Source organism: Leuresthes tenuis, unplaced genomic scaffold (assembly GCF_036924035.1).
Source record: "Leuresthes tenuis unplaced genomic scaffold, fLeuTen1.0.hap1 SCAF_1, whole genome shotgun sequence".
Lineage (NCBI taxonomy): Eukaryota > Metazoa > Chordata > Actinopteri > Atheriniformes > Atherinopsidae > Leuresthes > Leuresthes tenuis.
The window spans coordinates 11,796,849-11,822,031 of NW_027325355.1; the positions used below are offsets into that span (position 1 = coordinate 11,796,849).

Consider the following 25,183-nt stretch of genomic DNA (forward strand, 5'->3'; position numbering starts at 1 on the left):
ATCATATCTCTGGTCTGCTACCTGCTCATGAGTTTTGCTTTTAAATTGATCTTTTATTTCTGTTTTTCACTTTCTTGTCCCTGGTGGTTCCTGCAGGAATCCTCACATGCCTCTGCAGTTATCTGCACCTTTAAAAGGTGGATAAGGCACGAATGTCAGGGAGGGTTGCTGCTCCTGCAGTTAGATTTTTACTGTCGTTTCCTTTGCCTCTTTTGTTTCTACTTGCAGTTGAGTTGCTAACAGGGCAGGAGGGTTGACAGTATCTGGGTTCATGGAAACACATGAGTCAGTTACAGAGTACCACAGCTTCTGAAGGTGCTGCTTAGGCCCGACACCTTTTTAGATTGAGGTGAAACAACTTTCAGAGAATTGGTTCAGCATTTCAGAGAGGAGATCTACTTCCTGATGACACAGCACTCACTGTTTTTTTTAAATAAAGCTGCCTCGTCTGTAACTGCTGTGCTTTTCTTGCACAAACTGGGCGTGCACTGGACTGGCCTGCCTGCAGTCCTTGCCCAACAGAGAAGGTTGGAGAACTTTGAAACAACCACCACCCCGTGCTGTTGCACACCTTAAGATGTGTTTGCAGGAAGAATGGAAGAATAGGACAAATGTGGGTCCACACCTGTCAGCTGTGGACAGGGCAGTAAAAGCTAAACTGGATAGATAAGAAATCTTTAACACTTGGACAATAGCAGTAAATAATAACAGCAGATTATGATGGCTTTGAGGGAATAAAAATGGTTTAATAACCACAATAAATCAAATGTACATTTGTGGTGGAAATAGAAATAAACATAGTAACATAAAGTGTGAATACTGATTATATTCATTCTGTATTTTATTTGTTCTTTAACCACAACAACAGTAGAAAGTGTATGGAAATAATATTTACAAACACACATGACTACACACATGCATGCATTTATACATTAATAATATAATACATGTTTCAAAGAGAGAAAAATAAACAAGATCAAATTAAATGAATAATAAGATGTAAAAAATGACAAAAAAGGAGATAGAAAGACAGGACTCTTCTTTGAGCTTCAAACGTATTTGATTTCCATCAACTGGTTTGATTCATATGTGATTAAAATAATTGTCAGAATTTGTTTCTGAGACGTCAGTTTCATTTGATGGAGACGTGAGTTTAGTTCTCAGACTTGGTTCTGGAGATCTTTACCTGTATATAAAAGCAGCACACTTCAACAGACCCAACGCTCTGACGGATATGCTTAAATAATACGTCATATTTGTGTTGTGTAGACAGTCAGATTGTCGCTTTTTGTCCCTTTGTTTCCTCTGCTGTCATCCAGAAACAGTCTGATGTCCTGTTCACGTTTTTCACCATGTCAAAACGCAGACTTGGGCTTGAGAAGCCTGTTTAACATTTATTCTGTTTTACCCTGAAAAGACAGAGGCCATGTAATACCACCTGGGGGTCTCTGAAAGGCGTATTTCTGCTCTCTTGGTGGAAATAAAACAAAAAAAGATGTGAGTTCACAACAGGTTTGTTACTGCAGCACATTTACAGCAGCTTAGAAGAATGAAATGGGCTCAGTTTGTCATTTTGCTCCAAGAAAGTATCAGAAAATATGAGCCAGCTCTGTTTCATTCATCATCATAAGTTCTGCTCATTAAGTAAATTCATCTTGGCTGATTGCAGCTCAGTGATTCCTCTCTGATATCACAGTTTGTCACATGTGCAGCAAACTAACTGCAGCTGACATCAACTGAATGGTCTCAGCTGAGCTGCAGGGAAACAAAATGTAAATGTATGTACAGACTGAGCTTTCTGTTCTACAGGGTATTTCTCAGACATTAAGAGAATCTTTGTTCTAAACTCAACACAGAATCAGGGAAGACAATCAGACGCAGACACAGGAGGAAGGGCAAGGTACCTGAAAGGAGAGGGACGTTAGTGATTTCAAAATAAAACAGGAAATGACGAGACAAGACAAGAATCAAAACTTGAATCGTGACAGATTTCTTTTTTAAGAAAATCAGAGGTTTAAAAATACTTTTGACAGTAAAATTGCACATTGGAAAACAACTTAGACCCCAAAAAGTGACCAAAGTCCGACTGTGTTTTAAGTACTTGAGGGAACTGAAAAAATGACATTAACATTAACTATCATGGCACAAGAAGCTCTGACAATGAACACATTTTCTTAAAGTCCATGTGTGTGAAATGTTGGGATAATCTGTGTTTATATTTGAGTCACCTTCAAATGAAGAGAAGTTACAACATGAACAAGGGAACCCAGAGAAGGATGCAAGATTTGGATAGCAAGCATTTCCCAGCTGGTTGGCTATTGTCATGCTTCCTGAGCGATTTACACAAGTCAAACAAATTCCCAACATCTGACACTGAAACACATGTTTGGTCCTGCAGTAAACCTGGAGATTAAGAGGGGTTTCCCCTTTTTTATCCTTTCAAAATAAAGAATGAGCAGATTTCTCACTCATTTTGGTCACAGGCCCATTATACGTGACTTACAGTTTATCATAGAGGGAGAAGGACCAGGAGAGGAGCCGTTCATCCCTGCACTCTGTGGGGCTACAGACCGGTGCGCAGCCGCAGCTTCTCTGCAGACTCAGACTGAGTCAAATGAACACGGAGCAAACGACTCCCCTGCTCCATGGAAATTTAACTATGGCTGCAGCCCTGACGTTTAATGTACTCATAAACAACTGTTGCTTTCATTCGCGTGACATATTTTTCCTTCACCCACACTGTATTCAAAGTAAAAAAAAACTTCACCATTTCTCCAAGGAAAGACAGCGCCAGTGCATTATGAACTTCATTTATCCTCCTCTCTGCGTCAGACACATTCATGCTGCGTTCACTGAAAAAAACGTTATTTCCACGTTGCAAATTTGAAAGTCCGGCCAAAATGCCATCCTGTCAACTTGGTGAAAACGGAAAACTCGTGCTACAACATTTCAAATGTGGGACTTTCAAAGTAATTAGGCTTTGGAACTGTAAAAAGGTTTTAAGAAAATCACAGGACTATGGTGGGAAACCGCCCAAACTCGCTTTAACCATGGCCCGAACAGGCCAACGTTAGGCCTGTTTGAGTCACTGTAACAAATATCTATTATATAGCTGCAGGAACCATATATTCCTTTTATTTTTTCACCTAATTGGCTTGAGAGGCTGATGCTGATCCTGCACATGTTCTTCTCTCTCGTGTTGGTTCTCTGCAGCTGAAAGTGAGACTCTCAGATAACTTTGTGTGTGTCGACCTCTTCTGTTCCCTGTGTGTAGTTTTGTGTTCAGCGTCACACAGAGAGACCGAGGCTGCTTAGTTAGATGAAATCATCACAAATTGCTCATTTTTAAACAGTTACATTATATTCTAGAAGTCAGAACACAGTAATAGATGTTGTTTCAGCATCTATAAAAAGCTGATTTGTGACTGATTCTCTCGCTTACGGCCATACCACCCTGAACACGCCCGATCTCGTCTGATCTCGGAAGCTAAGCAGGGTCGGGCCTTGTTAGTACTTGGATGGGAGACCGCCTGGGAATACCAGGTGCTGTAAGCTTTTTACACCTGCAGGAGGCGCTGCTGCTCACTCAACACGGACAGCTTCATGACATACTTCACATCAGGAAGGAAATCACTCAAATAAATTCACTTTTCAATCTTTGTCAAAGACTGGAAATGAGCGCACACACAAACCTCATTTAGGTCACTCTGTCATATCATCTTCCAGCACTGCTCAGCTCACAGTGACTTCATCTGTCTCAATTCTTCTGGATACCAAACACACACAAATATTATTGTCTCACATTAGTCTGCAGACTGTTAACAGATCTTCCTGCAGTCTGCAGATTCATCCCATTTCCTTCCTTCCTAAGAATCCCTGCTGATATCCAAGGTGCTGATCCCAGATCTGCTCAGATGTCCCAGGTTCTCCTCTGCTTTTATCCTCACACACTGAACTGTCTCCTCATCTATGTGTTAACAACCAGAACCCACTGATGTGGGCTCAGAAATAAAGTTTCCAATGTTTTCCAAACACAAATGAATAAATTACAGAGATTTGCTGAGGCCAGATAGAAAAAGTGCACGTGCAGCCACTTTAAACTGTCAAACAGGCAACTTTATATCTAACAGCAAACACTGAGAGCTGCTCTGCAGAATAAATACTTTTACTGGTGGAAGTGTTAGTAAATGTTGCTGATGACACTTTGATTCTTTTACCTGAGTGAGGTTTTAGATGCAGAACTTTTACTGGGAGTTGAATATTTCTCAGTGTGGCATCAGTGCTTGTAAAGGATCTACACCACTGTCACCTTTTATAAGTGAATTATAAGCGCAAGGCTTCCTGTTTGCCCCAGGTTAGGGCTAAGCTGATCCGGGTCAGGGGTTAAGTTGCACCGTCTGGGGGTGAACTGACCATCAAACTGAATCTAAATCAAAGCCATAAGAAATTTCAACCATAACTTACCTCTTTGAAAAACTGATTTAAAAGTCCATTATTGTTTTGTAAGTGGTCACATTAATTTTCTTCAGGATAACTTCACATTAAATCTGATAAAAAAAAATGTCATTAAAGTTGGAATCTTCCCTGAAACAGAAATGCTGAAGTGGAATGAATGAATAAATGTCCCCAAAACTTTCCATCCTTCCACTTTCTTTAAATCATGGTTTCAGGGGGACTGGAGCCTATCTGTCACAGAAACTCCTCAACATTCCAGTCTAATAACAAGTCTGAAACTAAAGCAAAAACTGCAGCCCCAAATGAACATTGGCATGATATAGGCTGTGTCAAATGCAAAAGCAGTCCCTGTTTCCCTTTTTGGAACTCATCCTTTCTAAGGACAAAGTTAAATGTATGAGGATCAAACACAACAAGTACCTGGGACATGTCAACAGATCCAGGAAATCCAGGAACCAGCAAACTGAGAGCCAAAGAGAAACTGAGGCGTCTGCCAACAAATCAGCAGCAGCTGAAGCTGATCAACTTCCTGATGTGTCATGAGGTGATCACATGTTTCAACAAAAGACATCAAATAACAGCTGAAGCTGCATTAAAGACAATAAGAGATGTGGAAGCAGCATCAAAGCTGAAAAATGGGAACTTTAAACCTCGTTGGATGAGAAATTAAATGTGCTGAAGAGCAGGATTTCTACACACGTCAGTCATCATCATGATGTGAGTGTTCAGCTGCATAGAAACATAAGAAGAAGAAGCTCCACTTTAAGACTGTGTGATTCCAGAGATGATCCAGCATTGATCACTTCCAGTTTCTGGAGAATTTGTTTAAAAAAAGAAGCTTTCTGGTGAATTGATTTGATTGTGGATGTGAAGTGTGTCAGCGCCCCCTGCAGGTTGTAGAGAAAAAGCTTACAGCACCTGGTATTCCCAGGCGGTCTCCCATCCAAATACTAACCAGGCCCCCTGCTTAGCTTTCGAGATCGGGATGTTCAGGGTGGTGTGGCCGTAAGCAAAAGTCACCGTAACAAATTTCTATTATATAGCTGCTTGAACCATATGTTTCTTTTAGTTTTTCACCTAATTGGCTTGAGAGGCTGATGCTGATCCTACACATGTTCTAATCTCTCGTGTTGGTTCTCTGCAGCTGAAAGTGAGACTCTCAGATAACTTTGTGTCTGTCGACCTCTTCTGTTCCCTGTGTGTAGTTTTGTGTTCAGCGTCACACAGAGAGACCGAGGCTGCTTAGTTAGATGAAATCATCACAAATTGCTCATTTTTAAACAGTTACATTATATTCTAGAAGTCAGAACACAGTGATAGATGTTGTTTCCGCATCTATAAAAAGCTGATTTGTCACTAATTCTCTCGCTTACGGCCATACCACCCTGAACACGCCCGATCTCGTCCGATCTCGGAAGCTAAGCAGGGTCGGGCCTGGTTAGTACTTGGATGGGAGACCGCCTGGGAATACCAGGTGCTGTAAGCTTTTTACACCTGCAGGAGGCGCTGCTGCTCACTCAACACGGACAGCTTCATGACATACTTCACATCAGGAAGGAAATCGGTCAAATAAATTCACTTTTCAATCTTTGTCAAAGACTGGAAATGAGCGCACACATAAAACTCATTTAGGTCACTCTGTCATATCATCTTCCAGCACTGCTCAGCTCACAGTGACTTCATCTGTCTCAATTCTTCTGGATACCAAACACACACAGATATTATTGTCTCACGTTAGTCTGCAGACTGTTAACAGATCTTCCTGCAGTCTGCAGATTCATCCCATTTCCTTCCTTCCTAAGAATCCCTGCTGATATCCAAGGTGCTGATCCCAGATCTGCTCAGGTGTCCCAGGTTCTCCTCTGCTTTTATCCTCACACACTGAACTGTCTCCTCATCTACGTGTTAACAACCAGAACCCACTGATGTGGGCTCAGAAATAAAGTTTCTAATGTTTTCCAAACACAAATGAATAAATTACAGAGATTTACTGAGGCCAGATAGAAAAAGTGCACGTGCAGCCACTTTAAACTGTCAAACAGGCAACTTTATATCTAACAGCAAACACTGAGAGCTGCTCTGCAGAATAAATACTTTTACTGGTGGAAGTGTTAGTAAATGTTGCTGATGACACTTTGATTCTTTTGCCTGAGTGAGGTTTTAGATGCAGAACTTTTACTGGGAGTTGAATATTTCTCAGTGTGGCATCAGTGCTTGTAAAGGATCTACACCACTGTCACCTGACTCAAAATCAACACTAATCAAATTGAAAGAAGTTCATAATCAGCTTTTATAAGTGAATTATAAGCTAAAGGCTTCCTGTTTGCCCCAGGTTAGGGCTAAGCTGATCCGGGTCAGGGGGTAAGTTGCACTGTCTGGGGGTGAACTGACCGTCAAACTGAATCTAAATCAAACCCATAAGAAATTTCAACCATAACTTACCTCTTTGAAAAACTGATTTAAAAGTCCATTATTGTTTTGTAAGTGGTCATATTAATTTTCTTCAGGATAACTTCACATTAAATCTGATAAACAAAAAAAATGTCATTAAAGTTGGAATCTTCCCTGAAACAGAAATGCTGAAGTGGAATGAATGAATAAATGTCCCCAAAACTTTCCATCCTTCCACTTTCTTTAATTCATGGTTTCAGGGGGACTGGAGCCTATCTGTCACAGAAACTCCTCAACATTCCAGCCTAATAACAAGTCTGAAACTAAAGCAAAAACTGCAGCCCCAAATGAACATTGGCATGATATAGGCTGTGTCAAATGCAAAAGCAGTCCCTGTTTCCCTTTTTGGAACTCATCCTTTCTCAGGACAAAGTTAAATGTATGAGGATCAAACACAACAAGTACCTGGGACATGTCAACAGATCCAGGAAATCCAGGAACCAGCAAACTGAGAGCCAAAGAGAAACTGAGGCGTCTGCCAACAAATCAGCAGCAGCTGAAGCTGATCAACTTCCTGATGTGTCATGAGGTGATCACATGTTTCAACTAAAGACATCAGACAGACATAGCTTTAACAGCTTTAACCGATATCAATACTTTCACAGTTTGTTCAGAAAATAGATAGTTTTATTGAAAACAACAGCTTATTGAATGAGAGTCAATATGGGTTTGGTTCAAATAGGTCTACAGCTGCAGCAATAATGAAGGTGACAGAAGAAATCCCAACTGCAACAGACAGAAAGAAGTTTACCATATGAACCATTCATTGAGCTGAAGAAAGCTTTTCACACTATTGATCATTCAATATAACTTTCAGAGTTAAATAGCTTTGGTGTGAGAGGAGTTGCTTTAATGGGGAACTCTGGTATTTTTAAACCTGGACCTTATTTCTGGCATGAAATACGTTTCATCTACTCACAGAACAGTTTGGCGAAAGTCGGCGTCCTTCGGGAGCTATTTAGAAAACTCGCGATCAGCGTATATCCATATAATGGAGTTAATGGGACGATGCAGCCTCTAAATAAGACATTATCTGTCTTAATTTCACCAATACTTTAAGAAAAATTAATGAACGAACGTGTACTATAGCTCTATTAGTTCATAGGTGCTGTTATGTAGCTACTTGCGGCTATAGGAGAGCTAACGGAGGGATTTCTACACAGGCCCTCTACTGGGACAACCAATTTAACCAATTTAAAACAAATGTGTATCTCAGCTGCTGGAGTCAAACTTTGGAATTCTCAACATAATGATTTAAAAGGTTTTTCAGATGTTTCCCCGTTCAAAAAAATGTATGAGGAGAAAACAATTGGACATTAAACAAGACATTAGACAGTGGAATCAGCTGCACCCATCTGTCCCAGACAGCCCTGATGAGAGCAGGCTGGTCAGATCTTTCTCTGGTGTCTCTGTTGTTCTCTTGATATCATTTGAAAGGTCTGAAGTGACATTATTGCTCGAAAATATTTCTGCCTGTCGATGCGTCCCAGAGACGATCAGTGGCCTCATTGCAGGATCTGTGCACTCCAGCAAAAAGAAGAAGCATCCAGGTGTTCCTCATCAGTGTCTTTCCACATGTTGCCATGGACTTTTGTTCCTTCAAGGTTTGACTCTTTTTAATGGCATAAATGGCTCAAAACATGTGTTGATGTCACTGATTCTGGTCACAGCAAACCCTGTGATTCCAGGAGTCATTTTGAGGACATCTGCAGCAGCTGCCCTGCCATCATGTACATCATGAGGTACTGAGCTCCAACACATCTTACCATTTTTGGACTTGAGTCTTTCAGCAGGAGCAGCTTCAGCACCGGTGACCTCCTCATCAGATGAGTGTCTTCTGGATGATATTCCACTTTGTCTTCCTCCTCAGAAACCTGCTCATCCGTATCTCCATGCTGCTCTGTGTCCTCTCCCTCATTTTCACCAGAAATATGATGCAGAACTTCTCTCACTGAGAATCTTCTTTTCCTTTTGGCATGCTGCACATTGGAGATGTGCACTCTGCAGGTCACCAACTCCACACTGAACTCAGCTCACATGTGTGGACATGCCCGTCTTTGCTTGTTCTGTTTCTGTGCAGGTAAACTGGATAACAAGGCAAACTGAGAATCCCCTAAAGCTCACATGATGAGGAGAGGAGCTGGCTGTCAGTGTGTTGGCTGACAGTGCCCTGATGATGTCATCTGTGGCTCTAATTATTGCTTTCTAATCTTATTTTTGTAACTGGGACGAAACCGACCCGAACAACACAGAAGTCATAATTTCAGCCTGAGCTTTTTACAATTTAGTTTTATTTTGGTTCCTGACAATAGATAAATCAACTCCAGTTAACTGTAAATATGAAAAACTGTGGTATTCATGTCTCATCCCATCATCACCATTACAGCACCGCTGCTGGAGCTGATACAGACACACAGGAGACTTCTAACATTTTATCAGTATCAGTTTTACACAGACAGCTGGATCCAGGATGACTCTGATTGCTGTGCAGACCTGAGAGATGTCACCTTGATGTGTTCACAGTTTGTCACATGATGACAGATGTTTTTAGTCTCTGTGCACACATCTGTTGCATCTGTAGCAGCACTAAAACTACAGAGCTCCTGCACAGTACAAATCCCAGTTTAAACCGTGGTTTTGATATATTTTCTGGTGATTATCAGCGACTTATTCTTATCCATCACTGTGAGCCTTCCCAACATTAGGACTGCTTTCAGCCTACATGGATGGGACAGTAATGGGTGGTGTTTCCATCGGCCGGTGACAGACGTCACAACAAAATAACTAGACAGAGAAGAAGAGACTGAGCGTGGCGTCTGTGACAAGAAGAGTCAGAAACTAATGACATGGATGAAAGTGAACTCTGCTCACAGAGCAGATTCAGAGCAGGAAGTTAGTTCTCACCCATCACTGTGTTTAACTGTTTGAAGCTGTCGGCTGGAAGAAGGATTCTTGGCAAATGTGTTGACAGTGTAGATTATCTTCAGTAATTCCTTCTTCATCCAGTTTAAAATCACAGAGATATAAGATTCCTCAGATCAGATGATGATCTGGACTCTTGCATTAGCTCTCTGATCTCAGTGAGACTTCCTGGTTGAATAAAGGTTACTTTAAATATAATATTAGACTTTATCTTAGTAACTTCAGTAGAAGACATGTTGATCGATGTGTTTGAGGGAAGTTACTTAATATCACTAAAGTTTCCTGAACTTATCAAGAAAAGCTCAGTTTTCTTGGTATTATTTTGATAGAATTATTTTTATAAATTTATATAAAGCTTTAAGTAAACACTGGTTTTTAATTGCTCTTAAACTCTTTGTTGGATGTATATTTCAGAGTTTAGTTTTACTCAAGCTGAAAGTGAAACTAAACTTCCATCTTTTTGTGACGCAGGTTATTTTCTCTGTCTGAAGTTAATAGAAGCTATTTTTAATGTTTGACTATAATATCTGCTGTTGGCAGCTTAGTTCAAGCAGAAACAGCCACAATCTACAGTTCCTGAGACATTGTCTTTTGGAGAGTGCCTTTCTGCCATTGGAGCTGTTGGTCTCAGAGAAAAGCTCCATAAGTTCTCAGCAGTCAATGCACTTCTGATGTTTCAGTCACTTCTGTCTGTAACCGAAGGACTCCGCAACCTCCTTCAGAAAGAGACTGTAGACCTGGCAGAAGCTTTGATCTGCAAACAAGCAGTGTGTGACACACTTAAGGGCAAACGCACTGATGCATTTGCCACAGAGCTGCATGAGAGAACCAAAGCCCTGTGTCACACCCACAGTATCTGTGGGTATCAGATTTTGTGCTGGAGGAAACTGCAGGTTTCACACACTGAAATAAAAACAACTCACGCATTGAAAAGAGAGTTACTTTTCCCTTGTGTGGATAGGATGGTTGGCAGGGCTACTGAAGGGCATTCAGGCATGTAGTCCTAGATGTGAATCACACACTTGAATGAACTTGCAAAACACAACAGCATTGACTTGAAAACAAAGTTCTGGTGGTCAGAAACTTTCTTGCCTGGAAAACAGAAGCTGGATGTTCACCCACAGATATATTGTCTGTAAACAACCTCCTTGATTCTCTTACCATCAGCTGATTTAAATGTTAATCTTTCTGTTGTTTCTCACCTCTACTGTCACGCCTTCTTCACGCAGTCTGACTGGATGTTGTGAAAATAAACACTGGTGTTGTCTGTGATAACTGAAAAGAATGACTCATAAAAGCACCTTCATCTGAACACATCCTTCTCACACCACATAACACACTGAAATGAGTAAAAACTAACAAGAAGATAGAAAAGTCATTTAAGTGCTCAATGTATAAAGTAAAGCAGTTGAAGTGTTAACAGTGAGTAAATTAGAGTTAAATCCTGCACATAAACACGGGGCTGAGCTCTGAAACAATATTTTTCACTAACTTTGCTGGAGACCAACCTCAGATTTGTTTTACTGTCACAATCACAACTTTTAGTGATTAACACGCATCTCCTGTGAGCGCTGATTCTCACGTGTCCCTGTCCTCTGACTGAAATGAACATTCCTGTAACATCTTCCTGGCCTGTGTGTGCCATACAGGTGATAAACTCTCAGAGCTGCTGTCAGATAACAGCTTGAGGAAAACTTTGAAGGATCCTGAAACATGTAGGCATTCATGTTTCTGAGGATCTGTTAAAGATCAAATTAAAACAGATACATATTAAACATTTTGGTACATAAAAAGTCAACATTGATGAAGACCAAAGGCAGCTTTTAAAAAGGAGCTGCATAACCTGAGCATTGTTTGGAGCTAATGATCCAAACATGACAGATGTGTAAATGTCCACTCCAGCCTTTATTCCCCTGAAGGGGGACAAAGAATTCATAATTAAAGATAAAATCATCTGTGATGAGTGTTGATGAGGTCGTGTGAACCATACTTTGGTCTCCCCTTGTTAGGGTTTAATCACAGAACTGGTTCCTGGTGTGCAGTGGTTGGCCTCCATCTCCAGTTACCTTCTGCTGGAGATCAGCCTCCAACATCAGCTTTTAGATCTTTTAGATCTTTTCTGTCTTTGTGAGAAACTCTGGACCCAACTGCTGCTGCCATTCACTCCTGTAACTTTGGCCAAGCAAAGTTTCAGGTCTGAACAACTTCTGTTCTTCTCTGGACTTTGACTTGTAAACCATCAGATATCAGTCAGATTCCAGTTCCTGCTTCCAGCCTCTACTTTCTTCCCATAAATCTCTACTCTAAACAACATTTAGTTTAGTTTAAAACTAAAAAGGCAGGTACAGTCTTCCTGCAGTACGATACATAATGAAATAAATGTTTACTGCATCTGGGAGTCACTTACAGAACGAGCAAATAATTGCTCATCTGCAGCTTCCTTTGACCTAAATTCAGCTATAAGTCCACCAGATGTGGCCCAGACCTGCTGATATGAACCACTTTGAATACATTGTAGGGACATAAAGTCTGCCCTGACAATCCAGACAAAAAGAACTTTCAGAGCACCTGACGACTCATTTCCACTCCCAGGATGCATCAAACCTGACAGCTGATAGGAGTCAGGAGTGAGAGTAAGACTGATGAAACTGTTCATGCATTTTAAAACGAATCAGAAATGTTACAACAAGGTTACAAGCTGCTGTTAAACTCAGAGATAAAGATGAAATCAGATCCTGTTGCTGCTCCTCCCTCCTACCTGTCCTGCCCCCATCAGGGGTGGAGCTCTGACTAATTCCAGCAGCAGCTCACCTGTGTCTCAGTCTGTGGAGCCTCGTCTTCTTCAACACTTGGTTTGAACAAACTGTGAGTCTGAACTTTGTCTTCAGTAACTTTCCTGTTTGTTTCTGCTCTGTAATGTTTGGGGAACATGTTCACTTCTTATTTCAGCTCCAGTTTGATCACTGTTGTGTTTGTAGAAAAATCTGCATGATTATCATTTACATTGTTATTGATTAGAAACATAATGTGATTTATTTGTTTTATTCACAAAATAAATCATAGAAACTCACTGCTCATTCAGTGAGAACGGCAGAATAAATTTTCAGATCAGAGTTTGTTATTCAGGAACTTGGAGGTGTGTTTTAACATGAACTCCACTGGTCAGACAGGTTTTATCAGTCCTGCCTCCATCACAGCTGGACTCTGCTCTGACTGGTTCCAGGAAGCAGCTCACCTGCGTCTCAGTCTGTCGAGCGGAGATTCTTCTTCTTCTTCAGCTCTGAACAATCTGTTTCTTTAATACAGTACAACAACTATCACAGGTTTGCACAGTAACAGCATATTTACAGCATTAACAAGATAAAAATGGCTCCAATTGTGAGTTACTTGGTGGATGAAAGCAAAGAATGCCGTCTGTTTTTGAAGGCTGGCACATGGCTCTATCACTCTGCTGTGACTCAGAGGCTGAAGCTCGTCTTTTTCAATTGACATGACTGTAAGACTGTGAAGGGAAACATGTCTGTAATCTGAGACAATAAGATGGAGGGTTTGAAAGAGGAGATGAAGCATCAGAAGCTGTCAGACTCCTCCTCCTCTGACTCAGTCTGAGAACAATGTGGAGTTAAAGAAAACACAGACATCTGTTTTAAAGGACTCACTGATGTTATGACCGAAAATCCAAAAATATGAAATTTGAGTATTTTCTCAATGAAATATCATTGTGTTCACCTTCTGATCAAACTGTTTCATCGTTCTTTGGGGACCTGGGATGTATCTATATTGGCCACTAAGTTACCTTCAGTTTTGACACAAGAACATTTACATGAAATCTGCCTGAAGGGCAACAGCTCACAGAGAGGCTGCAGTATCAGTAGCTCCTGCACCAGGAAATTATTTTCTTACCTTTTTTCTGGCATTAAATTTTAGATTTATTCCAAGATAAAGCCTGTAACCTGTAAGCTGTTTGTTTCTGCTCTGTAATGTTTGGGGAACATGTTCACTTCTTATTTCAGAACAAACTTTGATCACTTTTGAGTTTTAAGACAAATCTGCATGATTATCAGATCATTGATGAACTGGAATCAAACAACACGATGATCAGCTGATGATGTTTGTTTTCTACATGAAGAACTGATCTTCATAGAATGAAACCGTCAGCTCCTCAATTACAGTCAGACCCAGCAGCTTCCTGCTGCTTCCTGTGTCACCTTTCAGAATAAAATAACATGAATGTCAGTTAAATGTGTCTGACTGTAGTCAGTTATGAAGCTGTGTGCAGCTCTGATGGAACATATAATCCACTAATATTGTCTAATGATGAAATGAAGTAGATTCAGATGTTCTGTCTACTTTATGGCTCAGTTTGTGATGTTTTATTCAGATTTTTCCTTTCCTTTATATGTGAGTAATAATCCTTCATCTTTGTTTCTTTTTGTTTGTTGAATTCAACTAAAAGTTTTTATCAGAGACATTTTATTTGTACTTTTATACATAAACTGGAACCTACAGACAAAGATGGAACCTTCCCAGGGTAGAAGGTTCTGTTATTAACAGCATATTAGTCAGTTTCTGGTTCAGACGTTAAATCAGTGGATCTCCCTCCTGTTTCATGTCAGTAAATGTACGTAATGGTCCTTCATCATCATGAGTGTGCTGGGTGGTAGCTCCATGCCTCCATCTAGTGGACTGATGGAGGTACAGCAGCTGATCTTTTTACAGCCCAAATGATGGAGAGGAGGATTTGAGTTGATGTGCAGATGAATGATTTGTGTTTCCTCTGCAGATGAAGGTAGAAAGTGTGTGTGAGCTGATGTGAATTCAGCAGCATGGATCAGTGTGAGGACACTAAAACCACTCTGTGTGGGGAACATGAGAGCCAGAGCAAAGCTCAGAGGTGAGATGACCATCTCTAACTGTCCATGACTCTTCTCCATGTCAGAGCTCAGCACTCACATCACCAAACCACCTTTATTCACAGGAACCAACCTGAACCTGAACCTGAACCTGAACCTGAACCTGAACCTGAACCTGAACCTGAACCAGAACCAAGCTGTGTATCCTCTCAGAGCAACCAGTCACCTGATCGGTTGATTAATTTCCAACATGAAGTTCCATCAGCCCAACAGTAAGTATCTGTCAGTATTCAGTGGAGGCTGCATCATGTTTCAGATGATAACCAGTTTTCAGCTGAATTACTTGAGACTTGGATCAGTTCTTTATAATTAGCTGCATCATGTGTGTAATGTGATATTGTGGAGACGTAAATAATATTGATGAGACAGGAGACGGAGGTGAGTCGAGGCCGTTTACTCTCCACAAATTATATATCTCAGAACAACAAACACAAGAAACTCTCCTATTTGCTAGGCAACATGTAAACTATATAGAATCCGGAACCGGCATATCCCATAAACTCTTGCTCTTAAAGGTATAAGCCCTCTGGTGAATGTCTCTCCTAAATTCCTTATTGTGGGTCACTACAGTATTTTAGTTCAGTCCTGCAGCTCTTTATTAAAACAAAGGGAGTATATTTCTGAATATCTGTCCACTGATGTGGCTTTTTCACAGGAGCCGATTATGTAGTGAACAGGGCGGCTGATGTAGAAATATTACGTTCTCACATGTTGTGTTTAATGACGTCAGTTTAAAACGACCTTCTGAAGAAACAAGAACAGAATGACCAAATCAACCCAGTAATGTTAGTAACTGATATGTTATTAATTCTCTCCTAATAAATCTGCTCATGTTATCTGGTGAAAAGATCTAATTTTTTAATCTGACACTTTATATTCCAGAAAAATCAAATATTCCAAAGTCAGTGTTTTCCAGTGTGGTGCAGCTGTAGTTTGTCTCTGAAAGAGCAGAATGAATCTGATCACACAGTAAAGACTGAGTCAGAGAACCATACTGAAAGCTCAGAGCTTCAGTCTTCCTGTTTTCTCTCAGGTAAAATTACATCCAGCTTCCAGTTTCACACACCTGCTGACGTCTGCCTGCAGGGTGACAGAGCTGCCACAAGGGGGAGCTGTAACATTGTTCCACAGCAGCCACACTGACTCTGACAGGCCGTCTCACTGCAGACTCAAACACTATCACTGAATACTTTAGTTTGAAGAAAACAAGTGTTTTTCTCTCAGGATCCATCAGAGACTCAGACCTGAACCTGGAACCAGCTGTGTGTCCATGAAGAGTGACCGGTCAATTGGTCATCCCATTGACTTCAAATCAGACCAACATCCATCTTTTAAGAGGTGAGCTGAGTGTAAATATTGTAACAGAGCAGTGGCGGCTAGTGAAAAGAAATCTTGGTGGGGCTTATGTGCCAACAGATTTCCCTGCCTAATCTAAGTTTGAAAATTATTGGTTGAAAATGAACAGTTCCACAATAACAATTTAATTTGACAGTTTGCAGTTTCACAGAAAAGGTAACAATTAACAGCTATATTAGACTTTATGCTATCAAATACTTTACAGTACAATCAAGGGATAAATTCACAACAAGGGTATGATTTCAGCTGAATCTATAAAAATCAACAGTGAATGAGTGAGTGAGCCAGTCACGTCTTGAACCAGCTCCAACAAAAACTCTGTTTGTAACATTTATCTTTCACTTTGGCTACATTCACACTGCAGGTCTCAATGCACAATTCCGATTTACTGCTAAAATCCAATTTTTTTGTTTGGCTGTTTGAACAGCTCACGTTCCTGAAGTGACCCGCATGCGCAGTTGATCATTGATGACATCACGCCCATAGACCACACCACAATGGTGTTTACTGAAGCGACCATTGCAACAGCAACCAGTACTGCAGGACTGTATGGATTAATGTTAAAAATCAGGGCTCTCACGTCTCACGAGACACACGCATTTTAACAAGTTCTCATGCTCACACGCCACACCTGGTATTTCTCACGCTGAAAAAAGTATAACAGAAATTTCTCTGGCGCGCCGTTATCACTATGGAAATGGCAGGAAACAAGCACATCTCCCATGAGTCTGAGCTGACCAACACTAACAACAACACTAATAATAATCTAAGTAATAACAGACCTGAAGATTCAAAAGGTCTAAAAGGTTATTTTTCAAGGAGCTGGACCTGGATGAATGCAGACAACTGCAGAAAAGAAAAGAAAATGCAAAACAAAAAGTGAAAAAATTCAGAAAGAAGAAAAACAATTAGAACAATTTGAAAATTTAGTAGAATATCATTTGTTGAAGTTTCAAAAGGTCTGAAAGGTATTTTTTAATGTACTTGGAGCTGGATGAAGGCAGAAAACTACAGAAAAGCGAGAAAAAATATAAAAAGGATTGGCAAGTCGGAAGGTACTGCTGTGAAAGGAATTTTTGAAAGGAGCTGGAACTGGATGAAGGCAGAAAACTACAGAAAATGTAGGTAATGTAGTTTTTATTTCAATTGAGTGAAAGATTTTTAAATGGCAGCGAGTTGAAAACAGTTGAACCTGTCTCTGGTGTCATACCAAACTTTCCATTGGAGTTAGTGAGAGAATTTGAAAGGTTTCTCTCGCTTCAAGGCTCATAGATGAAGTTCTGTCAATGTGATCTCTTTAGTAGTTACATTGGCTGAAAGAGAACAGCTTGTCCTACATTTTAAGGTATGATTTGTTTCTCTGAGTTGAACTGTATGAAACTTAAAGGAATTTGTTTGAATAGAATAGAATAGTCTTTATTGTCATTGAACGGGGTGGCACAACGAAATTTGAGGGTGCTCCAGCAGAGCTACAGTGCACAACAAAAACAACAAACAAAGCCAGAAACATTATGAATATCAGAAAAAGCTTTAAAGGATCAATGAGTCACTCTGTTGGCTCGTCATTCATAAAAATCAAGAAGGGGTAAAATGTTTGTTTTTCAAACTGTTATTTTTCAAAATTGGCTTAATATTTGAAATAGCTGAACCATGTGGTAATAGCCGAATGTCTTGTGACACATTTAAAATTTGAAAGGTGTCTCTAGCTGAAAGTATGTAGAAGTAGTTAGGTTGAAAAGAGGAGAAAGATTTCAATTTTCCTAAAATTTGCCTTAAATTTGAATAAAATGTTAAATATTTAAAAACGTATAAAAGTTAGAAACACCAAAAGTCAAAACTGGAATCTCCTGAAAGAGCTGAAAGTTTTGAGTCCACAATAGTTGAAATTGGTGAAAGTATGCAGGAGTACGTTGGAAGAAGAAGAAGACGTTGTAAACTGGAGAAAGAGTTGAAATTTGTTCATGTTTTTGAAACTGTCATATTTCAAAATTTCTTAATATTTGAAAAAGCTGAACCATTTGGTAATAGCTGAATGTCTTGTGACCCGTTTAAAGTTTGAATGGTGTCTCTAGCTGAAAGTATGCAGAAGTAGTTAAGTTGGAAAGAGGAATAAGTTTTTGAAGAGTTGTGCTCTTATTTCAATGACTGGAAAATTTGAATAAAAGCTGAATAGTTTAAAAAGTATAAAAGTTAGAGACACCAAAATATATCGCAGAAATTCCTGAAGGAGCTGAACTTTTTGATAACACTCTTGATTGTAGAAATCAGTGAAAGTATGCAGGAGTTGTTAACATCCAAAAAACATATGGAATAATAATAATATTAAAGGGAAACAGGAAAACAATGCAAAAAAAATACAAAAAATATTTTTTCCAATCAACACCAGGTGGGGCAGGGCCCCAGCACCCCCTAAGGGGCCAGCTGCCACTGTAACAGAGTGAAATGTGGCAGAGTCAGTTTGAACAGTTTTCATTCCAGCATGTGTTTAATGTGAGCTCAGCTCTGTTTCACATCCATTTCTATGTTCATATGTGAAGCGGTGTGTGTTGGATGTTTTCCACAAACACAGCAGTCAAAGAGGAAAGAAGGATGCTAGAGGAGGTGTTTCTGAGTGTCCTTTGTGCTTTGGCTCAAACGTCGTGTTGGAAGTCCGAAGTGTGTTTGTGTGAGTTTTTAACTCCACAGTCAGAGTTTTTGTAGAAAGTTTCCATCTACATCTGATGGTTTGTGTTACTGTCACACATCAGCAGAAAACCTCAATAATCAACACCAGTCCCCTCTACTACTGTCCCCTCTGAAGTAGTATTTGTTCCCAATAGAGCCTGGTGGCTGTGGCTTGCAAACAGTGAACATTTTCAGCTTTTTACAACAGAAGTGCTGCACATATCTGATCAGTTATTAATGTTTAAATGTTCCTGACACTTGTTTTTTATCAGGAGGAAGCTGGAAAATCCTGAGCCCCACCGTGTGCTTGAAAGCAAACGTCATATATCCAGTAAACGTAAACGCAAACGTGTCAAACAAAGGTAAGTTTCTTTTTAAAACCATGTTTAAAAAAAAGTGTTTCACAAATTCATTTGTGACTTTTCTAAAATGCCCTTTGCACTGTCTTCTACAATCAGTCACTGACCCTGTTATGTGGAACACATTTGTTCCCGTTCAGGGTCACAAAACTAAACTAAACTCACTAATCGGTTCCATTTTGATACCTTGGAGGGAAAAATTAAAAGAATCCATAAAATGTGTCAATAAAGAGTTCCAGTACTGGTGCTCCCAACAGTAAATAAAACATGCTGGTTGTCCTACATTTATTTCTCATTTTTGAAATTGCCCTGGTTGGTAAAGTGGTCTAATTAAAAGTGTTTGCTATATGTCCCTTAAATATAGAGTTTGTCCACAAGCTCTTTAATACATCTGGCAAGATGTATGCAGCTCAGTACAGCTGACAACAGAACATTTTCTTGTACAGCCTGCAAAAAATTCCTTGGACAGACAGAATGTGAGCTCATTCTTCATGATTCCTCCACAGAGTGGACCAGCAGAGCTCAGAGGTTCCCAGTGGTCAGTCTGCCCAGCAGCATCAAACACAGCTGGACTCCATATTTATGGTCTGTACATGTACAACAACTACTTTTCCATCTATTCTGTTCACAGTCATCTCCATGCTGCACTTTGTAGACCAGTGGATTGTCAGTGTGTCCAACATGGATCTGATGTTTGGCTCCATGATTTCAGTCTGATTGGCTCATTCATAAAGTATTCTGTTCCAGCTGCTGGAGGACAACATGGTCACTTTTGTGAAGGAGGAGCTGAAGAAGATCCAGAAGGTTCTGAGTCCAGTTTACCCAGAATGCTTAGAGAGTCAGAGGGAGGATGAGGATGAAGAGCAGAGGAGCAGCAGAGAGGCTTTAGTGAAGATCACAGTTCACTTCCTGAGGAGAATGAAGCAGGAGGAGCTGGCTGACCGTCTGCAGAGCAGTAAGAGGATTTCTCTAAAGATTTAACCTGCTGGATAAATGACACATTTACTGATGTCTCAACACAGTGAACAACACATGTTCAAATACTCATTCTCAGATAAATTAAAAGTTTGAAGATTTTCTGTGTATTGTATTGACTGTTCTTATTTGTCGTGTTCATTTAGAACTTTTTGACCCAGTTTGCCACCTTAAATCTGCTCTGAAGATGAAGTTCCAGTGTGTGTTTGAGGGGATTCCTAAAGCAGGAAACCCAACCCCTCTGAATCAGATCTACACAGAGCTCTACATCACAGAGGGAGGGACTGGAGAGGTCAATGATGAACATGAGGTCAGACAGATTGAAACAGCATCCAGGAAAGCATACAGAGCAGAAACAACCATCAGACAAGAAGACATCTTTAAACTCCCACCTGGAAGAGATAAACCAATCAGAACAGTGATGACAAAGGGAGTGGCTGGCATTGGGAAAACAGTCTTAACACAGAAGTTCACTCTGGACTGGGCTGAAGGCAAAGCCAACCAGGACATCCAGTTCATGTTTCCATTCACTTTCAGAGAGCTGAATGTGCTGAAAGAGAAAAAGTTCAGCTTGGTGGAACTTGTTCATCACTTCTTTACTGAAACCAAAGAAGCAGGAATCTGCAGCTTTGAAGAGTTCCAGGTTGTGTTCATCTTTGACGGTCTGGATGAGTGTCGACTTCCTCTGGACTTCCACAACAAGGAGCCCCTGACTGATGTTACAGAGTCCACCTCAGTGGATGTGCTGCTGACAAACCTCATCAGGGGGAAACTGCTTCCCTCTGCTCGCCTCTGGATAACCACACGACCTGCAGCAGCCAATCAGATCCCTCCTGACTGTGTTGGCATGGTGACAGAGGTCAGAGGGTTCACTGACCCACAGAAGGAGGAGTACTTCAGGAAGAGATTCAGAGATGAGGAGCAGGCCAGCAGGATCATCTCCCACATCCAGACATCACGAACCCTCCACATCATGTGCCACATCCCAGTCTTCTGCTGGATCACTGCTACAGTTCTGGAGGATGTGTTGAAAACTAGAGAGGGAGGAGAGCTGCCCAAGACCCTGACTGAGATGTACATCCACTTCCTGGTGGTTCAGGCCAAAGTGAAGAAGGTCAAGTATGATGGAGGAGCTGAGACAGATCCACACTGGAGTCCAGAGAGCAGGAAGATGATTGAGTCTCTGGGAAAACTGGCTTTTGAGCAGCTGCAGAAAGGAAACCTGATCTTCTATGAATCAGACCTGACAGAGTGTGGCATCGATATCTCAGCAGCCTCAGTGTACTCAGGAGTGTTCACACAGATCTTTATAGAGGAGAGAGGGCTGTACCAGGAGAAGGTGTTCTGCTTCATCCATCTGAGTGTTCAGGAGTTTCTGGCTGCTCTTCATGTCCATCTGACCTTCATCAACTCTGGAGTCAACCTGATGGAAGAACAATCAAAGTCTCAGGAGTCTAAATCACTAAAAGAGACTCTCTTCTACCAGAGTGCTGTGAACAAGGCCTTACAGAGTCCAAATGGACACCTGGACCTGTTCCTCCGCTTCCTCCTGGGTCTTTCACTGCAGACCAATCAGAGTCTGCTACGAGGCCTGCTGACACAGACAGGAAGTAGCTCACAGACCAATCAGGAAACAGTTAATTACATCAAGGAGAAGATCAGTGAGAGTCTGTCTGCAGAGAGAAGCATCAATCTGTTCCACTGTCTGAATGAACTGAATGATCGTTCTCTAGTGGAAGAGATCCAACAGTCCCTGAGTTCAGGAAGTCTCTCCACAGATAAACTGTCTCCTGCTCAGTGGTCAGCTCTGGTCTTCATCTTACTGTCATCAGGAAAAGATCTGGATGTGTTTGACCTGAAGAAATACTCTGCTTCAGATGAGGCTCTTCTGAGGCTGCTGCCAGTGTTCAAAGCGTCCAACAAAGCTCTGTAAGTACAGACCCGGTTTAACCACTTTCAGTAGAGTGGAAGCCAGGTGACGTTTGTGGACTTTGTGAAACCTTCTTAAAACCCTGTCCTTCCACTCATTCTGAAATAAAAACGGGTCATTTTGCAGCAGAATGGAAAAAAAAAACCTTGTTTTCATCAGATAACAGGATAAATATGTTATAATAAATATAAATATGTTATATTCAGCTGATTTCAGTTTTGACTGTTGAGAGTATCCAAAACTGAACTGTGAGTCAGGTTGTTCGTCTGTTTTACTGCAGTTATCAGAACTGATACAATTACTTTGGAGGCAAAGATGATAGGCTGAACAACACCTACTCCTCTGCTTCATTACAGTGCAGTGATGAAGCTGAAGGTTAACCTGTCACAGATCTAACTGCAGAGTGATAGATGGCATCCAGAGTGTCAGAGTAGAGACTGATGGATGCAAATAGATCAACATTTCCTCCTCCACTCTGTGTCCACACAATGTAGAAAAACTGCCTCATTTCTGTACAAAAACTCAGTTTTACACATGTCACTTAAATCTGATTCATGAGTTTTAACAGTGAGACCTTCATCTGTCCAAATATTAGCAACAACATTTATTTATAAAGTCAGTAAAAGTTCCATCCACAGTCACAGTTGTAGAAAACAGGATTATCTGCATCTGAAACAAGTTCAACATTTAACAACATTTAAAAAAGCAGTTGAAACTGCAGTTTTTCAGTGTCCATGCTTATAGTTTGAGCTCTATAACAGAGGACTGTGTCATCAGCATAAAGATGGACATGACCATCAGCTCAGTGTGAAACTCTGTCAGTTATATACATGGTGAACAGGACAGGACCTGAGAGGAGCTCAGTTTACAGTCACCCAACAATTCACACTGAGATCTATCAGAGAAACATTATGGAACCATCTACAGGCTGTTTGATCCAAGTCAGAGGATCCAAGCTGCTTCTGTGATCCACCAAGAGCACTGCATCATGCTGATCCCCACTGAAGTTTTGCATTATAGATATATGTCAAGAGGTCTGAGATAAAATAAGTGAGTGAGTTGAAGAAATGATGGATCAGCTTGTATTATCAGAACCTGTAAAATCATAACCAGATGTTGTCATCATGTTCAAAGTATTTAGACAGATGAACACATTTGTGAAGCTGTTATTGTCCCGACAATAACATGAGCTGCTGTCAGCTCCAGTACCTGTATCTCCACTTCACCTGTCTCTCCTCTCAGAAAACTGTGAAATAATGACATTATGAGATTACATCACTGAGATGATTGCATTATCACAAAGGGAATGATGTGCTGATAAATGTTAGACTTTGTTCCTGGTTGGCAGCTCTGAAGTCAGCCCCACCATCAATCTGATGGCATTAGTTCCTAAGGTTTGTTCCCCATGAAACCCTCTGCTGTTTGAATCAGATTCTGAGACTGTCTCTGATAAGCTGCAGTTCCAAGGTGGAAAGACTCAGCCACCATGTGGACTCCTTGTTTCACTCATGATGTGTCTTTGAGCATAAAAAAGCACAGCACGGACATGATCACAGGCTTATAAACCTGATGTTCTCTATAAGTGGTCTTTCTGTCCACATTCAGCGTTAGAGGTGATTGATTCTGATCCCAACTGTTCTTTTTCTCTGTAATTGTCTCTTCAGACTGAGTGTCTGTAACCTTTCAGATGAAGGATGTGCAGCTCTGTCCTCAGCTCTCAGCTCCCAGTCCTCCAGTCTGACAGAACTGGACCTGAGTAACAACGACCTGCAGGATTCAGGGGTGAAGCAGGTGTCTGCTGGACTGAAGAATCCAAACTGCAGACTGGAAACACTCAGGTCAGGATTCATCAAACTGTTTTTATGAACAGCTAACAGAACACCTGTGGATGGTCTTTGTATGATTGTTACAGAAGCTTTAGGCCTCTGACATCACAGGAACTTACCTGAACCTGATACCTGGCCCACAACCTGAACCTGGAAAGACTTTTTTGGGTCATTTGGTCAGTTTCCTTTTGGGCTGCGTTTTCATCCAATAAATAATGTGAAGATTCATATAAAGTTATTTGAGTGAGTTGTCCTCCTGAGCCCAACTGATGGGTGGGGCAAACAAGTTGTCAACAAGTGTTGTACCTCGTTCCTTCTAACTTACCTTATATGCATGACATTACGTTCCCTTTCAGTCGATTCACTCGGTACAACACATATAGTATGGGACATATATACATGCCCCACAAAGCAGCCGTTAAACCTGGGTCAGAACCACCACCGACCACCAGTTCAGACCCAACAGAAAGAACAGAGTGACCCACCGAAGGGCCTGTCGCATCCAAGCAGTATAACTGAAGAAAAGTGTGTGGTGATGACCAACTGGCTGCAGCACAGGCATCACCCACAGAAACTCCTCTAAACAGGGCCCATGACGCTGCCACGCCCCCGGGTTGAATGAGCTCTGACACCATGAGGTGGAGGGAGACCCCTGCTGCTGTAAGTTAGAGAAATAGCTTCTACAATCCAATGAGACAGTGTCTGCCGAGACAGAGCTTTGCTCCTGGCTGGATTGACAAAACATACAAACAGCTGGTCACATAAAGGCACATTCTGTGTGCGGACAATGTAAGAATGAAACGCAGTTTCAAAAGGAGGGGCGTAGAAACTTGAGAGCTCCATCACCATGGAGCTGTGGTCGGATGGAATAACCTGAGGTAAGAGTTCCAAGAGTTCTGCAGCCAGGCACGCAAACCAGCAGGCAGCAGTGACCCACACCAACAAGAGTGTTTAATCTAATGTTCTGGGGGAACAAGGCTAACTAGCAGAAACTAGGGAGCCTGAGATCAACAGAGGAGTTCTTAGTGAAGTGAAAAGCGTAAGAACTGAGGAATGACTGGAATGATGACTGTAAATACAGTGTGGGTGGGGCCCATCACACATTATCACTGCATGAGGGCGTGATTCGAGGTGTCTTCTGCCAGAACACGCCAGGGCGTGACATCCCATCCTACATGTGTTGTACCGAGTGAATCAACTGAAAGAGAACTACCATTAACAATGTTTAATTTCATGTACATTCAATCTGTTACATTCAACACAGTACAATTCAGTTTCAGTATAAGTTGTAAACATTAAGGATAAGAAATACACAGCCAGAACATTGGAAAC

At 41.0% G+C, this 25,183-nt stretch overlaps 1 protein-coding gene and 2 non-coding genes across 3 annotated transcripts in view; all 3 read left to right on the forward strand.

Annotated features, from left to right (window-relative positions):
- Positions 1-25,183, forward strand: part of LOC140291556 (NLR family CARD domain-containing protein 3-like) — a 157,380-nt gene that overhangs the window by 36,282 nt on the left and 95,915 nt on the right. The window contains exons 5-10 of the mRNA XM_072379424.1: positions 14,807-14,856; positions 15,986-16,079; positions 19,034-19,123; positions 19,627-19,705; positions 19,868-20,075; positions 20,242-22,024. Coding sequence (XP_072235525.1) covers positions 14,807-14,856; positions 15,986-16,079; positions 19,034-19,123; positions 19,627-19,705; positions 19,868-20,075; positions 20,242-22,024 — 2,304 coding nt within the window. The remainder of the gene's footprint in view (positions 1-14,806; positions 14,857-15,985; positions 16,080-19,033; positions 19,124-19,626; positions 19,706-19,867; positions 20,076-20,241; positions 22,025-25,183) is intronic.
- LOC140277422 (5S ribosomal RNA) lies at positions 3,437-3,555 on the forward strand. The gene has a single exon (XR_011909089.1). It is a non-coding gene; the product is annotated as a 5S ribosomal RNA (ribosomal RNA).
- LOC140303775 (5S ribosomal RNA) lies at positions 5,823-5,941 on the forward strand. The gene has a single exon (XR_011915208.1). It is a non-coding gene; the product is annotated as a 5S ribosomal RNA (ribosomal RNA).